Source organism: Phoxinus phoxinus (genome assembly GCF_949152265.1).
Source record: "Phoxinus phoxinus genome assembly, chromosome: 1".
NCBI classification, from domain to species: Eukaryota; Metazoa; Chordata; class Actinopteri; order Cypriniformes; family Leuciscidae; genus Phoxinus; species Phoxinus phoxinus.
In genome coordinates this window covers 34,538,814-34,559,009 of record NC_136876.1, presented here as the reverse complement: position 1 = coordinate 34,559,009, position 20,196 = coordinate 34,538,814, and the positions used below count along the sequence as shown (strand labels likewise).

At 38.4% G+C, this 20,196-nt stretch overlaps 1 protein-coding gene across 3 annotated transcripts in view; it reads left to right on the top strand.

The window, feature by feature from the left end:
- sdk1a (sidekick cell adhesion molecule 1a) overlaps positions 1 to 20,196 on the top strand; it is a 353,385-nt gene that overhangs the window by 281,879 nt on the left and 51,310 nt on the right. For all 3 annotated transcript variants that reach the window (XM_079625487.1, XM_079625486.1, XM_079625485.1), the window contains 7 exons: positions 4,004 to 4,195; positions 4,897 to 5,018; positions 7,557 to 7,666; positions 9,156 to 9,306; positions 12,125 to 12,362; positions 13,561 to 13,676; positions 14,665 to 14,854. In XM_079625487.1, the coding sequence (XP_079481613.1) occupies positions 4,004 to 4,195; positions 4,897 to 5,018; positions 7,557 to 7,666; positions 9,156 to 9,306; positions 12,125 to 12,362; positions 13,561 to 13,676; positions 14,665 to 14,854 (1,119 nt within the window). The remainder of the gene's footprint in view (positions 1 to 4,003; positions 4,196 to 4,896; positions 5,019 to 7,556; positions 7,667 to 9,155; positions 9,307 to 12,124; positions 12,363 to 13,560; positions 13,677 to 14,664; positions 14,855 to 20,196) is intronic.

The following is a 20,196-nucleotide window of genomic DNA, read 5'->3' as shown; positions in this document are numbered from 1 at the left end:
TTGATATGATACTCAAAAAAAAAAAAAAAAAAAAGACAATCAAGGAAAACACTTACATTTTGCAGCAACAAACCTGAATGAATTTGTTTGCCCTAGCATCAGCAAAACTCAGTTTTGGGGAATGATGAGTTGTTCATTAGATTTGTCTTTCCTGTTAAATGAAATCTAATCTGCCCCCCTCTGTTTAAATGTAGCTGAACGTTGCATTAGATAGAGCAGGTGACCCCGTAAAGAAGCTCAATTTTCATTTGGCAACTCTTGGATGTTCGTATAGCTTTATTAATGGATACACTTCTATTTAACACTTCATTGAGTTTTTGCACAAAAGCAATTATGGCATCATTGTTTGCGTTCAGTTGGCAGAAACAATTTTCGCTCCCTGTTGCACAGCTGTAAAGGATGCTTTTGTGCTTGTGTGTGTGTGTGCTCTTGTTTTTGTGATTTATGAGGACACAAATTTGTATAATGACATGTGTATTACACTGGTATTACAACTTAAATGTGGTTTATGGGGACATTTCATGAGTCCTCATAATTCAAATAGCTTAAAAAAAATAACAATGTCAAATGTCTTATTAAAAATGTAAAAATGCAGAATATACAGTTTGTACAGTATAAAAACCATTACGCCTATGGAATGTCCTCACAAGTATAGCAAAACAAACTGTGTGTGTGTGTGTGTGTGTGTGTGTGTGTGTGTGTGTGTGTGTGTGTGTGTGTGTGTGTGTGTGTGTGTGTGTGTGTGTGTGTGTGTGTGTGTGTGTGTGTGTGTGTGTGTCTCTGCATGACTCTCTGTGTGTGGGCGCTGATGCATGTGTTTTAGCATTCCAGGAGTGTTATTTATCCATATTGTGCTTTAGTCATTACCACCGGGAACGTAAAGCACAAACAGATCAAAAGAAAAAAAATGTTAACCATGATCTCTTTGTGAGCGTGAATCTCACAAAACATGTTCAGAACAATTGGAGGGTATATTTTAATCCAAAATCAAGAAAGAAATTAGATTTTGCTTTTTATTTTTTTTATTTTTTTATTTTTTTTGCTTTTTAAAGAAAACTAAGCTCATTTACATACAGATATCATTAAAAAAATGCAAAAAACCCCCGAAAGTAATTAAAAAATGTCATTGTAAAGGGTAACTAAAACCTAAAACAACTTTTTTTTAGTTAATGATCTGTAAGACTGGGGCTTTATTAATGCTGTTCATTGATTCAAGTAATTGTTTTGACATTTGGGTATAAAGTGTTTTAATTCTACAATATGTGGTGTAAAAACGTCTGAGTGATGCCCTCTTCAGGTTGAACGGTGGCTACTGCAGTTGAATTTTCCTATTGGATGTTGTGGGGCCCTGTGACATAAGAGGGTACCAGCTAACCACGCCCTTGCCTACAGAGAGACCCGTCTCAGGTGCACGTCCCCCCTCCGAGTCAGGCTCTGACCAGGGGTTTAGTTACTCTTTAAAGCTACACTGTGCAATTTTTAAGTTGATTCTTAGCAAAAACCACTTTGTTCTTTCAAAATTATATGTGCTCATTAATTGTATAATTACTTCTACCAACTATTCAAGTATTCTCGTAAGCGTAGAATCTGCCATTTATAATACATACGGGTGAACTACTCGAATGGCGGAAGCCATGTTGCGCCTCCATCTTGAAAATGCATTAGCCAAAGAGGGACATTTCCGGGAAATTCAAGCTTTGCCTTTCGCGTTTTTACACTCAGTGGCACCGTGACGAATGCGAGGGGGAGATTACTCGCGATTGCCGGCAGATTTTAAATAATACGGCCACGGTAAGAGTTAAAACGCCCTCGGAATGGGAGGGGCTAGAAAGTAATGTTCAGTTGGTAGTTATATACAATTTCACCGCTAGATGGGAGTAGTTCCTACACAGTGTAGCTTTATATATATATATTATACACTACCATTAAAAAGTTTGTGGTTTTCATTGATTTTTTTTTTTTTTTTTTTGCAATAAATTAACCATATTTATTTGGCAAGGATGCATTAAATTGATCAAAAGTGACTGTAAAGTAATTTATAGTAGTTACTGTTTTCAACACTGACAGTTATAAGAAATGTTTCAGCAAATCATCAAATTAAAATGATTTCTGAAGGATCACGTGACACTGAAGACTGGAGTAATGGTAATAATTTTCTTTAAGTTACACTATTTAGACATTTTTGAGCACCTAACCTAACCCCTACCCCTAAACTAATTTGTCTGAAGCACGTGTATACACGCAACAATTTCATTGGCCGACGACAGTCCATGATGTCACGACCGGAGCGTCTGCACGTATAAGAGGGCGCCTGCAATATATGTCAACAACTCTTTTTTTCTTAAGGAGATGCTTGTTTGTATGTGCGTGATAAGAATCTGGCTTTGAACAGAGCTTGTTCGGCTCTCGAGGGAGTATTAATGTTTTGTGATGCGTTCGCGCTGAGAAGCTTCACCTTTGCTTGACACTCTCTCTAGAGGGATGAGACCTACACCCCGCGGTTCGGGTCCTGCAGCCGCTGTAGCAGCAAAGCGGGATCGATCGTGAGCATTGTAGGCGAGGCGGGGCGTCCTTTCTTTTTGGGATTTCTGCTAACTCTTATACTTTCATGTCGATTTCTAATCTAAAAAAAAAAAAAAAGAAACTGATTAATGTGGAATGTCTGATTCCGAGGGATAATTATTTGCAGAAGAGGTTGCAAAAAAGTTGACAGATGTTATGGTAAAAGTTACATCCTGACTTAAAATGTCAAAAACAGTCTGTATGTTCCTTTCTAAAGGACACAGTGCTGAAATAAAGCAGGATATTTGTATTTGGGGAGAGAGATTGCAGGTTGTTTCAGAATGTAAATACCTAGGGGTACATCTGGACTCCTGTCTTGGTTGCAAAACCCACGTAAAAAAGGTTTGCAAAAAGGTTACATTTAACTTAGTTATATTAACATGAATGCTGCTTCCTCTATTATTATTAACAATTCAATTATATTAACATATTCAAATATAATTTTTTTAACTCAACAATATATATTTTTTCTTTTTTTTTTAATATATTTCTTTTTTTATTGTATACATATATATTGTCTTTTTGTATAATATATGTTTAATTGTATTTTACAAAGTTGTTTACAAGTTCTAGTTCTATTATTGTTGTTATTGTTTTACCCTCTTCTCTAGTTTTAGGCCTAATAACATCTGGCAAAGGGACTACCGATGGAAACTAGCCTTCGGGCTAATTTGGGGACATTTACATTTATGAATGTTGATTAATGTACACGGTCCCTTTTCTAAATAAAAAATTAATTCCTGTATGCAAAATAAAATTATTTTTCTTTTTTTGACCAGGACAACACATTTTCTGAGAGTCACTGGTGAAGTTTCAATAAAGCGGAGAAAGAATTAGAACTGGACTAATGAGGCAGCGGTAGATTGATACTGGACATAGATTAAGCCGATTGAGTTGCAGAACGGCTCTGAATGTTGATTGAAAGAATGGAGACGAATGAGATCAGACATACATTAGACTAAATAGCTCCTGTCTATATCAATGTACACAGCATTGTTGGTCTTTGAATGTTGCCTATGCCTGTTCACCAGCAGGCTCTCCCAGCGCAAAGCTTGATTTATGAGCACCTCAATGAAAAAGGACATTCAGCGATTGGAAACAGTGCTGACTCTGGGAGAAAATACTCCCAATAAACAGCAAATTACATAGGATCTCTGCTGGCTATTAGTCTCAGTTAGATGCAGGTTAAGGGGCAGGGCCCAGGGTCTAGACAACTCACTACAGCAGTTCCCCAATTCAGCCACCTTATTTGTTAAAGAGAGATTGTTTATTTCAAGTTCAAGACCTCAGAAAAATTCCTCCTGCTCTTGTGAGTTGTCATCCCAGGTTGGACTTGGGCGAGGCGGCCCAAATTGGCCCGTTCCCACGGGGTTTGAGCCATAAAGTGTGTAAAACTCAAATAAACTTCTTGAGTTTCAATGAATTTGATGGTGTTTTGCAGGTTACCTGGTGTCCTGGGAGGTGCAGGGGAAAAACCAATCACGGGTGGCGCGCACCTTGGCCAATTCCACGCTGGACTACAAGGTCACCGGCCTGACATCCCTCACCACGTACACTCTGGAAGTGGCAGCTATGACGGAGGCGGGAGTTGGAACTGTAACTTCCTCCACCATATCTTCAGGAGTGCCACCAGGTCGTTCATAGCTCTTTAACTTAGACAATTAAAAATAACCTGTATTAAAGGAGCTAATCTTCCTTATTTATGAATGCATATTGTACACAAGCAATATAAGAATGAATGATGATCTTTTGAGTTGGCCTTTTCTGCTCAGAAACTGCAAAGTTGTTGCCCATGCACTGCCATTAATCAAATGTGGCATTGAAGGAGAAATATTCATTTGTACCAGCTTTAAGGCAGACTTTCTCTCGCTCACTGAAAGAAGGCAAATGCTGAACTGGCTGAACGCCAAGCCAAAACCATAATGCCTGCTGATAAATTGCATATTGTGAGACATTAGGGAAACAGACGTCTACACATCACAGTGGGGATTTTGGGCAGATGCGAGACTATCGTCTGTTATTTGATTTAATTCCAGTGTAATTTCATCAAAGGTTTCTCGACCCAAATGAGACTTTTTATCTCTGCACTTCAAAAGAATCGCAAATCTCTTTTTTGACTCAGTCCCTTGTCTACACAGTCTTATTAAAAACATTCTGGTCATGATTTAGAAATGTTGGGTGTTATTGACTTTAGAAGGCAGGCTTGTGGATGTTTTGTGCTTATTGATTGTTGGGATGTGCGGATGTTGTTTAGAAGTGTCTTTTAACTTTTTTTTATTTGTCTATATTTTGTCTTTATTTGTTTTTTTTCGGGGGGGTTTGCCTTTAACTCAGAACTTCCCGGGCCTCCGTCAAATCTGGTTATTTCCAAGATCAGTTCACGATCTGCTACGCTGAAGTTCCGTGCAGGGGATGATGGGAAGACAACCATCTCCAAGTGGATTGTTGAAGGGCAGGTGAGTAATATTTCAGTTCTTCTTTATCTGATCATTATCCGCCTACCATCACGCTGGCCTGAAGCTGTACATCCTCACAGTGCTCCCTGATGAGTCTTCACCAGCAAAGAAAAACATTTTACATGATAATGAAACATCCCTGCAGTGTTGAGCAAAGTACTTATGATGATTTGTCTTAGCAATGTACATTTCAGTTATTTTGACAGCTTGATGGATTAATCAGCTGAATTCAAGGTAGGAGAATCAGGTAAAAAATAACTGCAATATTTTTATTTGTCGGACAGTGTATACCGAAAAACATTTTTGGCTGTTGTAACATTTCTCAGAAAAATTAAAAGGTCAAAATACACTGAACAACATTACGTATCAATTCTCACAACAACAAAACAGATCAAATGAAATAAAAGATACATATTCTGTGCTGTTTTTAATTTAAAAAAAGAAATCAATTAATCAATCAATCAGCAAGTTTTAGAGGATTTAAGGTGGGACAGTGGAGCAAAGACATTTATCTTGTCTAACATTTTTTTTAATCAAATTCATTAAAAAATGTAAAATTAAAAATAAAATAACAAAATATTTTTTTTTAAGAAGATATAGAACATTTTTAAAAGGTCACATCAAAATCTAATTTCAATCTAATCAGCTCATTGTTTCGTATGCAAAGGTTACGCCGTGCACATTCAGTAGAGTTTAAGGGTTCACACCGGCATCCAGCTGTCATCACAGGGTTTTAAAAACAGCCAGCATGCACTTATCACACATACTCGATTCACTTCCACTCAGCACTTCCATTTCAGCCTGAATAACAGCAAGTTCCAGTTGTGATTGCCCTCTATGGCTCAGAGATGTATTGAGAGCACATCCTCGCCCTTTCCACATCGCCTGCGACTTTAGCAAAAGTGATGACAGATTGAATCACATGACTGACTCCTAATTTGTAATCGACGTCCACTCTCTAAACTTGACGGCGCCGGGCCGGAGCTTCCAAAAGGAAGCCTCGGCTTTTCATGTGGTGGCACTTGAATTCCAGAGTTGATTGAGGCCGGGCTATCTGGCGCTGCAGAAATCTGTCACCGAGCGAGAGAGAGCCACTGCATACGCACCAGCTATGAAATACAACGGCGGTTTCCAGCATAAGGTGCCACGCGTCTAACATCTATCACGTTGGCAGAAATGCTTACTGCATACAGTACACTCCACTGGTCATAGTAAATCTTCCTGAGTGCTGTGAGCTTTGATTGGTTTAGACTTGGCTTGCACAATGCGTTTGAAATGGGGCAGTGGCTGGCACTGTTCTGGACTCAATTGAAAAAGCTTTAACCTGCTCCGCTCTGCATTCCTGCTGAAGGCCCGTTCCCTACAAAACACTCTATGAGCCTTTGGCCTGTGATGTACCGGGTATAATGAAGTGCAGTGTGTGGAATTTTCTCCTCCTTCTTTCATTTACTTCACTACTTGGTTCTCAAAAGGGTCTGAAAAATGTCTCTATTTAGATGTTTCAAATGCCATGGCAGATTAATATCCAGGTAGTCTCATGTAACCAGACTATTGCCATGAAGGCTGGTCCACTTTTTATTCTGGACAAGACCTACCCATCTGACTGATACATAAAATAGCTAACAGTTTTTTTAGGAGGAAAACCCCATTTACCATCCACTGAGTCTATTTGAAATATTTGATAGATTTCATAGTGCTTTTTGTTGCAGCCCTGGAAAATGTAAACATGACTTTGTGTCCTGGTGATAAATGAGGGAATGCTCCTTTGATTGGAGCTTTCAGTTTTGAGAAAACTCTTGCCATTTATATTTGCAAAATTCATCTGAATGCACATAGGATTTAAAACATAAAATCAAATAAAAAAATGTATAGAGCTGTCAAAGTTAATGTATTAACTTTTATTAATATTTATTGAATATGTTTATTGCAGTCATTTTGGAAAGCACTTGAAATTATATTTATTGTGGAAAAGAAAATCTTGAAAATCTTACTCTTCTGTCATTGCTCTGTTAGTGAGTAGGAAAACAAATAATTTAATAATTTACTTTGAGTGACAATATAAAAGCCAATTATTTAATTTTGCAAACAAAAAAATGAAAATAAATAGGGCTGTCAAAATGAGCGCGTTAACACATGCGATTAATAACGCGGTGGCCGCATTGGCTTCTCTTTCGCACTTGAACGAATAAACACAAAAATATGTCAAAATGCCTGCTTTGTGTCCTATATGAGTTAAATAAAGTCTTAAATGACCATAAAGAGTTGTGGGGACATATGTGTCAGATCTGCGTCATGTGCTTCAGATCTAAAAGTGACATCAGCATAATAAACCTGCTGCTGTGATGATGTCTGTAATTAATGTTAATCAAAGAACAAACGACAAAGTGAAAATCACTCACTTCTCTTGACTGAATAACTGTGTACCTTTAATAAGGATTCATCTATTTTTAAATTATATTTTTAAAAAGAGGGTCATGATATTTAGGGGTAATTGGTGTTGTTGCCACAGACTGTTACAGCAGTGCTCTCTGTATTCAGGTGGGCAGTGTCGGTGATGAGGAAGAGTGGAAGGTGTTGTATGAGAAAGAGAATGACCCTGAAGCTCAGTTGCTGGAGGTGCCCAATCTCACGCCGTTCACACACTACAGGTCAGTGTTGTTTCTGTACAAACACACATTACAGTAGATGCATTAAGACAGCGATTGCCATGTAAACAGCATTTTCATTTGCTTTAACCTGAATAAATACACATTTTAAGGGAGCCTAATCAAATTAAGACATCTGGATTACTCCAATTACAAGACAGAGTATACACCTTAATCAGATTATGATTATTATTTGCCTGCATGAATAAATCGAATGGTACACAGTTTAAGTCAGCACACTATGGCAATGTTTTCCGTTCTGTATTTATGCCTGTGCTCTTGTTATTTTCTGCTTTTTTCCCAGAGGATGCAGTTAATTCATTCCTTTCTTCTTTCCTGTTCTTTCTGATCTTGACATCTTTGTAAAATTTGTCTTATGCTGAAAAAAGACAATTGAACTGAGATTTGCTACAGAATTGCTGAGAGATAGTATGTGCATGAAATCTATTTACACACAGAAAACAGTTATTTTATGCATGGACTACACACCGCAAGTTCTGTGAGTGACAGTCGCATTTGAATGATCATTCTGTGAGTGTACAGAATACATCACAGCGAAAAATCACTCCAAACCTTGCAATGGTTGACATAGTGATGACCATATCTACAATATTGCATCTTGTGGATTTAAACAAACATGCAGGCCAACTGTTTAACCTCTGTTGTGTTGTTGTTGCTGAAAGAAGTAATAGAAACCAATACTTAACATTTATCAACTGTAAACTATAGAGCTAAAATAGTCTCTTTTCACATTCACATTTTTTTTAAAATATTTGCAAACAGCATTTCACATTATCCTAATTCACATTTACAAAAAAAAAAGTATGTTTGCAATGTACAAATTGATTGTTGATTCTGCATTTGCAAATGGTCATGTGTGTGTGAGAACCGTTATGAATATATGTGTGGGTCAATCTTGAGAAATTACATTCTCTTTAGCCAATCAGACGTGAGTCTTTCAATCCAGCCATTCATAGTAGTGTAAACATATTCTCATATTTGTATTAATAAAAAAAGGCCTGTTACCTTAACACATAAATTACAATTAATTCTTAAACAAACATTAAAAAGTCACAGCACTTAAAAACTCGCTTACATAAACCAACTATGTCAAAAATAAGAGCTATTCAGTCTTTGTGTAATACGATTATTTCATTCCAATAATATAAAGCTACTGCTGTTATCTAAACAGGTTTAATGTCTGACTTCAACCATTTGTTTCAGACAGCTTGAATCATCTCTGAGCTTCATGATGAACTGCTTGCCTCAGTGTTTTTCTCTACCCCGCAATTTATGTCAGATCTTATGGATGTTGCCACAGCCTCTCCATTTGTTCTGCCTGCTGATAAACTTTGATTTCATGGTAATTGGTGCAATTATAAAGTGAATTGCAGCGAGCACAGGGTTCTTTGCCATCTATTTTCCCACTGGGAAGTCTTACCAGTGTTGAGTTAAGTTTCAACAATGTGACTGATTAACTTGATGGTTACAGGTTCCGAATGCAGCAGGTGAATATCGTGGGCCAGAGTCCGGTGAGCGTGCCGTCCCGTGTAATTCAAACCCTGCAGGCTCCTCCGGACATGGCGCCCAGCAGCGTGACTGTACGCACGGCCAGTGAGACCAGCTTGTGGCTACGCTGGGTGGTAAGTGGCATTGTTGTTAAAGATCTGGGCCTGTAACTAAAGGATTGTAGGTTTATAAGTGAAAGTTTTTGAAAATAATACCTTTATCTTCTCCCTAAACTACAAAAACGCAAATTTGTGCAATCAGGGACGTGTGCGTATTACGTGTTCAGTCTATGGTGCGTTGTGTTTCTTTACAAAGTGGCATTGCCAACTACTGGCCTGACACGAATAATATAGCGTTTTAGTCGTTTTCGCGGATCCGTGTGTACGGGTATCATTTTGACAACACTGACATCTGTACCCGGAAAAAGTTTCCATTTTTAGTACATCGTTGTCATGTGAACGTACCTTTCATATCTGCACTGAGAAATATAAAGCAAGCCAAGTGCATTATATTCAATTGACTTCATTCAATAATTCAGGGCCTTGATTTATTTTGTTTCTTTCGCAGAGGTTGGAATGGCAAAAAAACAGGTTCAAGGAAGCTAGCTATTACATTGTAACTTTCAGTCCTAGTGTTCTGACAGGCTGTCATTATCTTGTACCACACATGAATTCAGGCTAGGATGTTGAAAGCAGGGTGTTTTTGGACATTTATCGATTTTCAGCTGATATAAAGACTGCTGACATGTGAGAGCTAGTGGCTAAATTGAGTTTCTCAAATTGAAGCTCTTTACCTGTCAAATTAAAAGCACATGAGAGCTGATGTTTTGCCAGTTTGTGACATCTCACTTACCTTTTGGCACCCACTCAAAATCGTTCAGTTGATTTTTTTGGGGCACGTAAATGATGAAGCATTATTAAATATGCGTATTAAATATAAATATGAGATTTATAGGAGCATGTATATTTAATTGGGTTAGGCTGAGCTCAGTGTGTTTGCATTAGCAATGTTCAGGAGTGGACTCTGCTGAGACTGTGTGTAATAGAGGCCACACTGTTTATTTTTAAAGTATAAAGTTTTTTTTATTATTTAGTCTATATTTCATCTATATAGACTATTATTTAGTTTATATTTCATCATATTTGTTATTTTTAGCCCATTTTACCCTGACTGAAAAGGCACATAATTTTAGTCAAGGAAATTTTTATTTTAACTGAAGATACTGATCCAAATGACAAAATGAATAAATAAAAAAGGTCTCAAATGGTAAAAGAAACATACACTGCGATTCAAAAGTTTAGGGTGTGTAAGATTTGTATGTTATTTTTTCTCCTATGCTCAACAGGGCTTCATTTATTTGATAAAAACTACAGTAAAACAGTATAATTGTGAAGTATTACAAATAGTACAATGTAATTTATTCCTGTGATGTCAAAGCTGAATTTACAGCATCATTACTCCAGTCTTCAGTGTCACATGATCCTTCAGAAATCAGTCTAATATGATGATTCGCTGCTAAAGAAACATTTACTATTATTATCTTATTTTATATTGTTGAAAAGTTTCATTTATGCAAAACCGTGATGCGTTTTGTTTAAGGATTATTTGATGAATAGAAAGTAGAACAATTTATTTAAAATATAAATGTAATTATAATATAAATGTAATTATAAATGTCTTTAATGTTACATTTAATCAATTCCATGCATCCTTGCTGAATAAATGTTTTCATTTTAGTATAATATAAAAACATTCTTACTGACCCCAAACTTTTGAATGGTAGTGTAAAATACCATTAACATAAAAACATAAACATTTATTTATTAAAATATGCATGAATATATAACATATTTGTTGCCATAACCAAACCATATATTGTGAAAACTGCATTTGCTTCAGTGAGTGTTAAATGTTGTATTTTTATTTAATCTTATATACAGCGGTTGAGTACTAAGATTGAATTATTTAAAGCTGCAGTCCGTCGTTTTTCCTCTTTGTCGCCATCTCTGTTCGAAATCTGCAATTGCAGTTATTCGCGGAATTATTAACTGTGCGTGGGTAGTAAATCGGCATGAAACAGCGCGGATGAACAAAATGTATTGAGGAGAACTTGTCGCTGTGGATACTGTACTGTCATCAGCAATATACTTTTTGAAAGTGTCAACATTAGAATTTTCATCGGTAAATGTCATCTGAACAAGTAAGTAACATTCACTTTTGTTCTGACCAAATTCGGGGGGTGGGGGGAAGCATTGCAGTAACGTTAGGCTATATCATGCTGATTAAATCTAACGATTGCTTATATCACGTCAAAACGTGAAAAATATATTTTTTCTGTAGCCACTCTGAAGTCCGAAGTCTTTGGGTTTTACAACTGGTGAATCTCCAGTTGTCACTCACTGGTGATTGTCGCTTTAAAACTTTCGGGATCCGCCATACCAAGTGCTAAGCTAAATCTCCACCTCCATCATCCACACACGCTAGCCGGGGACTCCTTCTCTATGTGTACAGAAGTGACGTAATGACGCAAAGACATGCTCGAAATTCCCGCGGAAATCCACCAGTACCACAGGAATTAAAATTATTATTACAAGCTTACCGTTTTGAATCGAGGTAAGGCAAGCAGATCGTTTTGAACATTGGCTGGTTACGTTTTTTTTTCAAAAATGCCTTTTTTGATATTTTTAAACCCAAAAATGTGCCGGACTGCAGCTTTAAATAAATTCTTTCTAGATTTTTTTTCTGCAAAAGACATTAGCACTGTCAGATATTAATAATGAAGTGACAGTTTTTTCTTGTCATTTATTGTCTGCTGTATGTATTTATTAAAATCAGGTTGCATCTTTTTTTCTCATCTTCATTACTGATCGTGAAATCAAAACACCCTGTCAAGGAACATCGCCATCAGTAATTCTGTTGACTGATTCTGAGAGTCTGATGTTTCCCCGGCAGCCACTGCCAGAGACCGAGTACAACGGAAACCCGGAGAGCGTGGGCTACAGGGTCAGAGTGTTGCGAGCGGACCTGCGGGGTGAGGCCAGCACACGATTGGTGAACGACAGGCTGGAGAGAGAGATCACCCTGGAGGGCCTGGAGGAGTGGACCGAGTACCAGCTGCAGATCCAGGCCTTTAATTCCATAGGCTCCGGACCCTGGAGTGAGACCGTGAAGGGTCGTACGCGAGAGTCAGGTGAGGACGTCCAGTTTGGGCACTGATGTGACTGATACCCATGGGATACAGAGACATATTTGTCACTGTGATGCAGAGAGCATCTTGAAATTTCCATTATTCTCAGGATAATCATATTCTCAAATGTAAACAGGTGGTTGGCAAATAGAATTTTATTTCCTTTATGTGATCACATAACAGCCCCTCACAACACTCTCAATCTGTGTGGCTCGAGAGTTGCTCTGAATGCATGCCTACACTGCAGATAAGAAGCAAGGTGATTGGCTGCCTGGTATCCCTATTATCTTTTCCGTTGCTTTCTGCAAGATGCACGCAAGAGAGATTTATGGCCCCAAATGGCTGCAGCGGAAACTCTTAAAATCTGATATTGAAAGGTGAAGTGAGTCATTTCTGTGTCATTGGTGATATCAAACTGAATTGCAAATGTTTATATTTTATGAAGACTATGAGAAAGTCGGAGTTTGCGTACATTTCTCCTCCCCTACCAAGAAACACTCGCTGTGGCCGGATGCGCTTAAATCTGCAGTATAAGGATGCTTTCCTGTCACATATCACACATGCACACTTCAATAAACTGACAGAACGCAGGTTAAGGTGTTTGTATGCCAGGCGATATCAGGGAAATGGGCAAAAATCTAGTTATGTCGATCGGTTAATGCTTAAGCCGTTTATGACATCACGGTGATAAAGGAAAAAGTTAACGCATTGTCTTGGCCACACACGTTGTTGTCTTATTAAGCATTATCAGGTTAAGAACGTGCATGTAAACACACTCAGTGTCAGTGCTGTTATGCCCAACCTACAGTAGCTGTGCCACTCAAACATATTGCAATTCAATTTGGTGGCACTAGTGGTTCAGAAATTGCACACTTCAACATTTGGATGACCGTAAGCAGAAATGAAGTTTGTGTGTAGAGGGAGTCATCATGTAATTGTGTGGCTACATGTAGGGACGTTCCGGGCTGACCGTGCTGCCTGATATAAGGCCTGGTGCTAAAGGTTTGTCAGTCTTTTAGTGGTCTGTTTACGCTCACACTCTTGCTTGATGCTCACATGTTAATGCTGTTTGCTTTCTTTCCATCCTTCCCATGACATTGGACAGGTGACTAATCCACGTGAGTTTACTCAGTACTCGTGGGCCGTGTGTTAAGGCACTGTGTGATAAGGGAGTGTGATTTGTCTTTGTCTGTTTGTGTAGTGCCATCTGGGGCTCCGGAAAATGTGACGGCGGAGGCCATGAGCTCCAGTCGCATCCTGGTAACCTGGGGCCCTGTTCCTGAGCACGAGCAGAACGGCAACATCCTCGGATACAAGGTGCATACTTGTGAGAAATAGCTCTCTGTTGTTGTTTTGTTTTTGTTTTTGTGATTTCGCACAAATAAAAATGACCTCCGACTGATGTCAAGTAGTGCGCTGAGGTGTTCTGAAACAATGTCTGCTGAAAGAGCCCTTGGCTCAGTATAATTATAGCATCTCAGAAGTGAATAAAGTTTTTTTTTCTTATGTATGATTGACCCCTTAAACCATGTTTTATATGATGAAATGACATGCAATATTTGATGTTTTGGTTCTTGAGAAGAGGATGCATTGTTTTTATTCGTCATTGAAAGCCAGCATTTCTTTTAATAACTGCTCATTGCAGCTTTACTACTTAATCTTAAAATTAAACCCTCTAAATTATATATATATATATATATGTATGTATATAAATATATAATATATATATATATATAATATATATACCGTATATAATGTAAGAATATATGAAAATAAGTAAAAGTAAATCTATTTAAGAAAACAAGACAAAAAATACTAAATAAAAAAATAAAAAAATATGTAGATATATATGTTTGATATGACCCCTATAACTTTATATGTATTGTATGTCATATAATCATTATATGCGTTTCTCTTTTAAGCCCTATAAAGCATGTTCCAGTACCATTTTAATTTCATTTTAAGTAATCAACTGGATCATTCATGCATTCAAGGAAAGTCTGACCCTTACAGAAAGATAAATATTTTCAGTTACAAGAGTTAATGTGTACCCATATGTTCAGAGAAGCTTCTCTGGTTTAAAGTCAACAGTAATTAAGACAGAAGGCTTTATGGGGAAAAAAGAAACCAAAAGAAGCCTGTTGAACAGTAGACCCAGAGGAACCAACTTCACGCCATTCTGCCTTACTAACAGCTATCCCTGTGTGTTTCCATTTAATGTGCTCTTAAATTAAAGTCAGTCACAATCACAAAATCACACAACAGTGGTGAGCAGTGATCATGCTTAATATACTTATTCTTCTAGGTTTTATACAAGGAGAAAGACTCGGATTTGGAGGCACAAGTGAACGCGGTTAAAGGGAATCTGACACAGTCTGTCTTGCTGAGGAACCTGCGTAAATACGTCCAGTACGAAATCCAAGTTTTGGCTTTTACTCGAATCGGAGATGGGCAACTCAGCAGCACCGCAGTCCTGGAGAGGACCAAGGATGATGGTGGGAAAATCTTTCTGTTTCATGAATGAGATTAAATTTAATGACCACATACTGTAGTGCATTTAAAGTAATTCTTCACCAAAAATTGTGCCATTATTTACTCACTTTCATTTCATTCCAAACCCATATTTTGTTTTTTTGTTTTTTTCTGTGGAACACAAAGTATTTGTAATGCAGCTCATACAATAACAGTTAATAGTCCCCTCATGTGTTAAGCTGCAAAATGATAACAAAAACAGAAAAGCATCTTATAAGTATTGTCAACCAACTTTATGATATTCCAAGTATATTGATGCCACATGAATCGTTCTTTTTTTTTTTACTCTTTTCAATGAACTTGCTGATCCAGTTCACAAACTGGACTGATTCATTCTCAAATCTAAATTCAACTGTCAATAGGTCTCAGGAACTTACTGGGGAAGATTATCAGTAAATAATGACTTAATTTTGGTTAGTTCCTCTTATGGTTAGTTAGACTTATATGTGGTAGTATTACTTAAGATGTTTTAAAAACAAACAAACAAAGGATTTAGTTCCTTTGTTGGATTTAGTTGGATTTTCTTTTCTTTTTAAAAAAAAGATTATTTCAAATATCTTGTTTCAGGGCAAAGTCATATGGGTTTGAAACGGCATGAGATGAATAATGACCGAATTTTCATTTTTGGATGAACTCTCCCTTTAATGCTGTAACTCTGTTTTATGTGCACCCTCCTTGACCAAGCAGTGTAAGTTTATGAGCTGTCATGAATAATGGGCATTTGCTCTGCGCACGAGAAGTGCACAGATTGATGTGCCCTTGGATTTTATTGAATCAAAAGATAAAATGCCATTTAGTCTCAAGCTCTTTCAGACACTTTTTTTTGAAGGTCTTCTGTAGTTTTTGATACTTCATTTGTTGTTGGTGTACATCTTTTTCCTTTGCATTGATTCGCACACGGTCATTTACCTCTTTCCACCGCTATACAGGCCTTTAAATACCCTACAGAAAGTTTTTTTTTTTTTTTAAGATTAGAAAACGAAAACATTTAGAGTACGACTCTAAATGTACCACAAAAACTCTGTCTGTGAGGATGGCCTCCAACTGTTTACTTTATGGACTTCAACTTAAATAGACTTTGAAGGGCTGGCTGAATTTGAGGAATGAAAGCTTTCAGAAGAGAGGTATGATAGTTTGCTATCTATTATAACAGTGATTCACTCCGGTCAGGATTACAGGCAGATAACAGATGGAACTAATGCACTCTTATATGATTGCTATACAGCCAAAGGGGCCATAAGGGACGGACTAGAGCAGAAATGTGTTTTTGGGAAACTGCACAAATAAGGCCCCCCTCAAGGTTGTTCTGAGGAAACAATTGATATGCGCAGTGTACCAAGAGATTTGTCTGATAAAGCAACACAGTGTGCACAAGTGAAGTGCTGAATTGTAATTTATCTCTTGTTGTTAAAGCTGGTTTATTTAATTCAAGGATGTTACACTTGAATTTTAAATATAAACCATCTGCCATCAGTTCTTTACTCAGAAATTAGTTTTGTTATCAATGTATCTCAATGGAAAAGGAAGCATAATATATGTTACTTAACTAGACTGTAACCACACATTCAAGACTAAGACTAAGGGGAATCAAATGTAATGGTCTATGAATCATCCAATGAAAAAAGCAAATGGGCCTATTACTAATCTGAATATCGTGAGGGACAACTCTATTTTGATCTAACTTCCAACAGTTGTTTTCTTACAAAAAATTTTTTTTATTATTATTCTGTTAAATATTGAATCAAACATAAAAATTATTTGAAACCACATTTGCCCAATCAAAAGTCTGGTCAAGGTTGGTAAAAATGTTTGATTAAACTCTCCTTCCTGTGTCTTCTCTTTAACGTCCGGCAAAACTCAATAATAATTAATTGTGAAACATTTAACAACTGCTTTAAGCAGTGGCGACCCCTGGCATACACAATATAGGCAGTGGCCTGGCGCTGTGTGTGGAGACAGTTCTCAGAAGTGCACTACATATTCACAGATTCTGTACAGATTCACAGCATTGTGTCTGCTCTCTGATCCTCGTGTCCTCCCACTGCAAATGAATTGTGACTTTTTCTGTGCTTTACATCTGCCCCCTAAAACTTCGGTACCCCCCTAAAATGGTACTGCCTATACCATTTGTAAGGTTTTGTTTTTTGGGTTGGGTTGGGCTTGTTTTGTTTTATACAGTATTAATGTTTTGATTTATTTATTTATCAATAGCGAGGTAAAAAGGCCCCTTCCTGCAATTATGTAAATTTCCCCAGTCCTAAAAAGTTAAATTATAAAATGTATTAATTTATAATTATATAAATATAAACACTTATTTATGTGTTTTAATGTAAATATTATAAATCTTAATTTGTAAAGCAGCTACAACATGTCCCCCTCAACGTGATCGATACAGCCCTGTAACTAAGCCACGTGTGTCACATTGTGCAGTTTTGAGCAGTTTAACTTCCGTCACGAACCAAAAATGTTATCACGAGAGTGGACGTCATGAGAATAGCGATTTTCCCCCGGCTTGTGAGAGCCATTTAAAGAAGCCCACTATGTGATATACAGGGGTCAGCCTTAATCCAGCCGGATACAGAGTCACGTTAATGGAGTCTGCACGCCTGCGGTCAGCTCTGTGCTGCTCTCTGAATAAGAGATAACCGGTCTCTTTTAAACGTGGCTGTAAATGGAGCTCCCCCTCGACAGACGCGGAGAGCTCGGGCCATTTCACCGCCGCACTTTTATGATGGAAGTGCTGGGCCCGGGCAGCATGTTCCCCCGTCTGTGATCACTCGACCTTGGCAGCAATTATCTGTGTGTTTGCCTTTTAAATTCCCCTCCAGAACAGACCTCATTAAGGACTAATGGTACAGCACCATTTTAGCCAGGCCCGAATGGCGTACGCAGAGGTTTGGAGATGCTACAGGCCAATGAGTGATTGTCCTGGCTTTTGTTTGCCTAAACCTAAACATCCTGTAATTGGATTTAATCAGAGACGTATCAGCAAAACGGGCAGCAAATTGGACGGTTCTTTTTTTGTACTGCGATTAGATTAGCTTGCCTTACAGTCTTTAATGTTCGCATGTCTCTGAAAAGATTGGCATGAAAGTGTTTATTAGTGACTCGCTAAAAGAAGTAATTAATAAACAGATTTTCTGATTGGGGATGCAGAGTAAATGCACTCAAGTCACGAGTCGTGCATCATAAGTGGCTACCCCTCATGTGCGTGTAATCTCCATATAAGCCTCGTGGCACACGAAGGGCTGATAGCAGAATGATAAATGCTAGCAATACATTGGCAAGAGAAAGAGGTATCTTGGGAAAAGCACTCTCTACTGTAAGAGCTTCTTCTTGTGGACATGTGTCCCTATGGACCCACACACTATGACTGCAAAAAGCAATACAAATCAAATCGCTGTCAGATGTGTTAGATTTATAAGTTCCTTAATGTCCAGGAAATGAAACATAGAATCCGCCTAACCGACCGCATCGACTGGGGGAATCCAGGGAGAAATAAAGAAGCGGTCGAGAGACAGCACAAACGTTGATTGTGTTTGTTCCACATTTGTACAGCACGGCTATTCTCGTACAACACAGCAACAGTGTGTTTGCAATGCTGTTTTTTAGTGTGTGTGTGTGTGTGTGTGTGTGTGTGTGTGTGTGTGTGTGTGTGTGTGTGTGTGTGTGTGTGTGTGTGTGTGTGTGTGTGTGTGTGTGTGTGTGTGTGTGTGCCTCAGGCCCACCGCCGTTATTGGATTCCCTCCATGTTATCTGTCGCTCTACAGGTGTCCTGTTAGTGGATGTATAGGCCTGTCACAGATGCCTTGGAGAGAGAGGAAAGTGTGTATGTTTAGAGGTGAGATGCACCAGCAGGGGAAGGAAATATCCCCCTTAATCAAGGTCCTCTAAAGCGGAGCCCTCTTTTAGCACCGGTGGCGCACTGTGTCCTTCAGAGTCGGGCGCAACAGTCATTACATTCTCCAGTCATCATTGATCTCCTTCTGTAGGCAGCAGATCGCCCATCAGCAATTAGCTTCAGTCTTAACGTACAATGGTAGAGCCTTGGCCGTCTAGCGGAACATGTGACTCAGCAATGGCCAGCTTCAGAAGGGGTAGAGTGAGTGGGTGTGCCATGTGGCAGCACTCATGGAGCAGCATGGCTCTAAATACTCTTGTCAAGGGCAAGGCGACAACGTATAAGGGGAGAACGACCAGATTTTGCTGCTCGCTGACCGACAACTAATCATTAGTTGTGTTTGCTAGAAGGAAGATTTGGACAGATTAGAATTAACCCCACACACCAAGTAGATCCTGGTCGCTAACTTAAATTATACCTCATATCACGTGGCTTGTAGATAACATTTTAGGCCAGAACACTGCAAAGCAACATGCTTTCAGACACTCAGAGCACCCTGGTGACCACTGCCAGAACCCTAGCAACCAACCTACAACACCCTTGCAGCCCCATAATAATGTGCGGACAACCACCCAGAACATCTCAGCAATTACATAGCAACACTTTGGCTACCATCCCTATCGCCAAGGCATTGTGCTAACAACCACTCAGAACACTTTAGCAACGCCTTGACAACCCTCACAACATTCTACCAACCACCTTTAATACAATAGCAACCACATTGTCACAAAATCCCTGACAAGCAACTACAGTATCCTAGCAACTAGATAGCAGCATGCTAGAAAACACTCAGAACTTCTTAGCAGCCACATAGCAACACCTTGACAACCACCTACAACCCTTGTAACTACTCAGAATACTACAAACACTCAGAACTTCTTAGCAGCCGCATAGCAACTTCCTGGTAACCACCAAAAACACCCTAGTAACCCCTCAGAATACTGTACCAACATGCTAGCAACCACTCAGAACTTCTTAGTAGTCACATAGAAACACCATGGTAACCACCTAAAACACCATAGTAACCATTCAAAATGACACCGCACAACCACTCAGAACTTTTCAGACTTCACATTATTTGTCTTTATAGCAAAGCGGATAAGAGAAAAGTATTGCTGTGCACTGATGGATGGAACACAAGCATTCACTCTTACAGACGGACTTTGTTAAACACTGAAGAGATTTAATCCTGAATATGTTCATTAAACTTCCACAGTTTGAGTGCTGTCATAACTGTCTCTTTCTTCTCATCTCCTGTGTATTTGTCTTTTTATGAATGTTACTTTCTTTTTTTGTCCTTTTCAAAGCAGATTTTTTTTATTCTTATAATGACCTTATCCTGACGTAAATACCATTTCAGAGGCTGTCTCAGAGGGCCGCTGCTACTTTGAAAGCTAAATAACA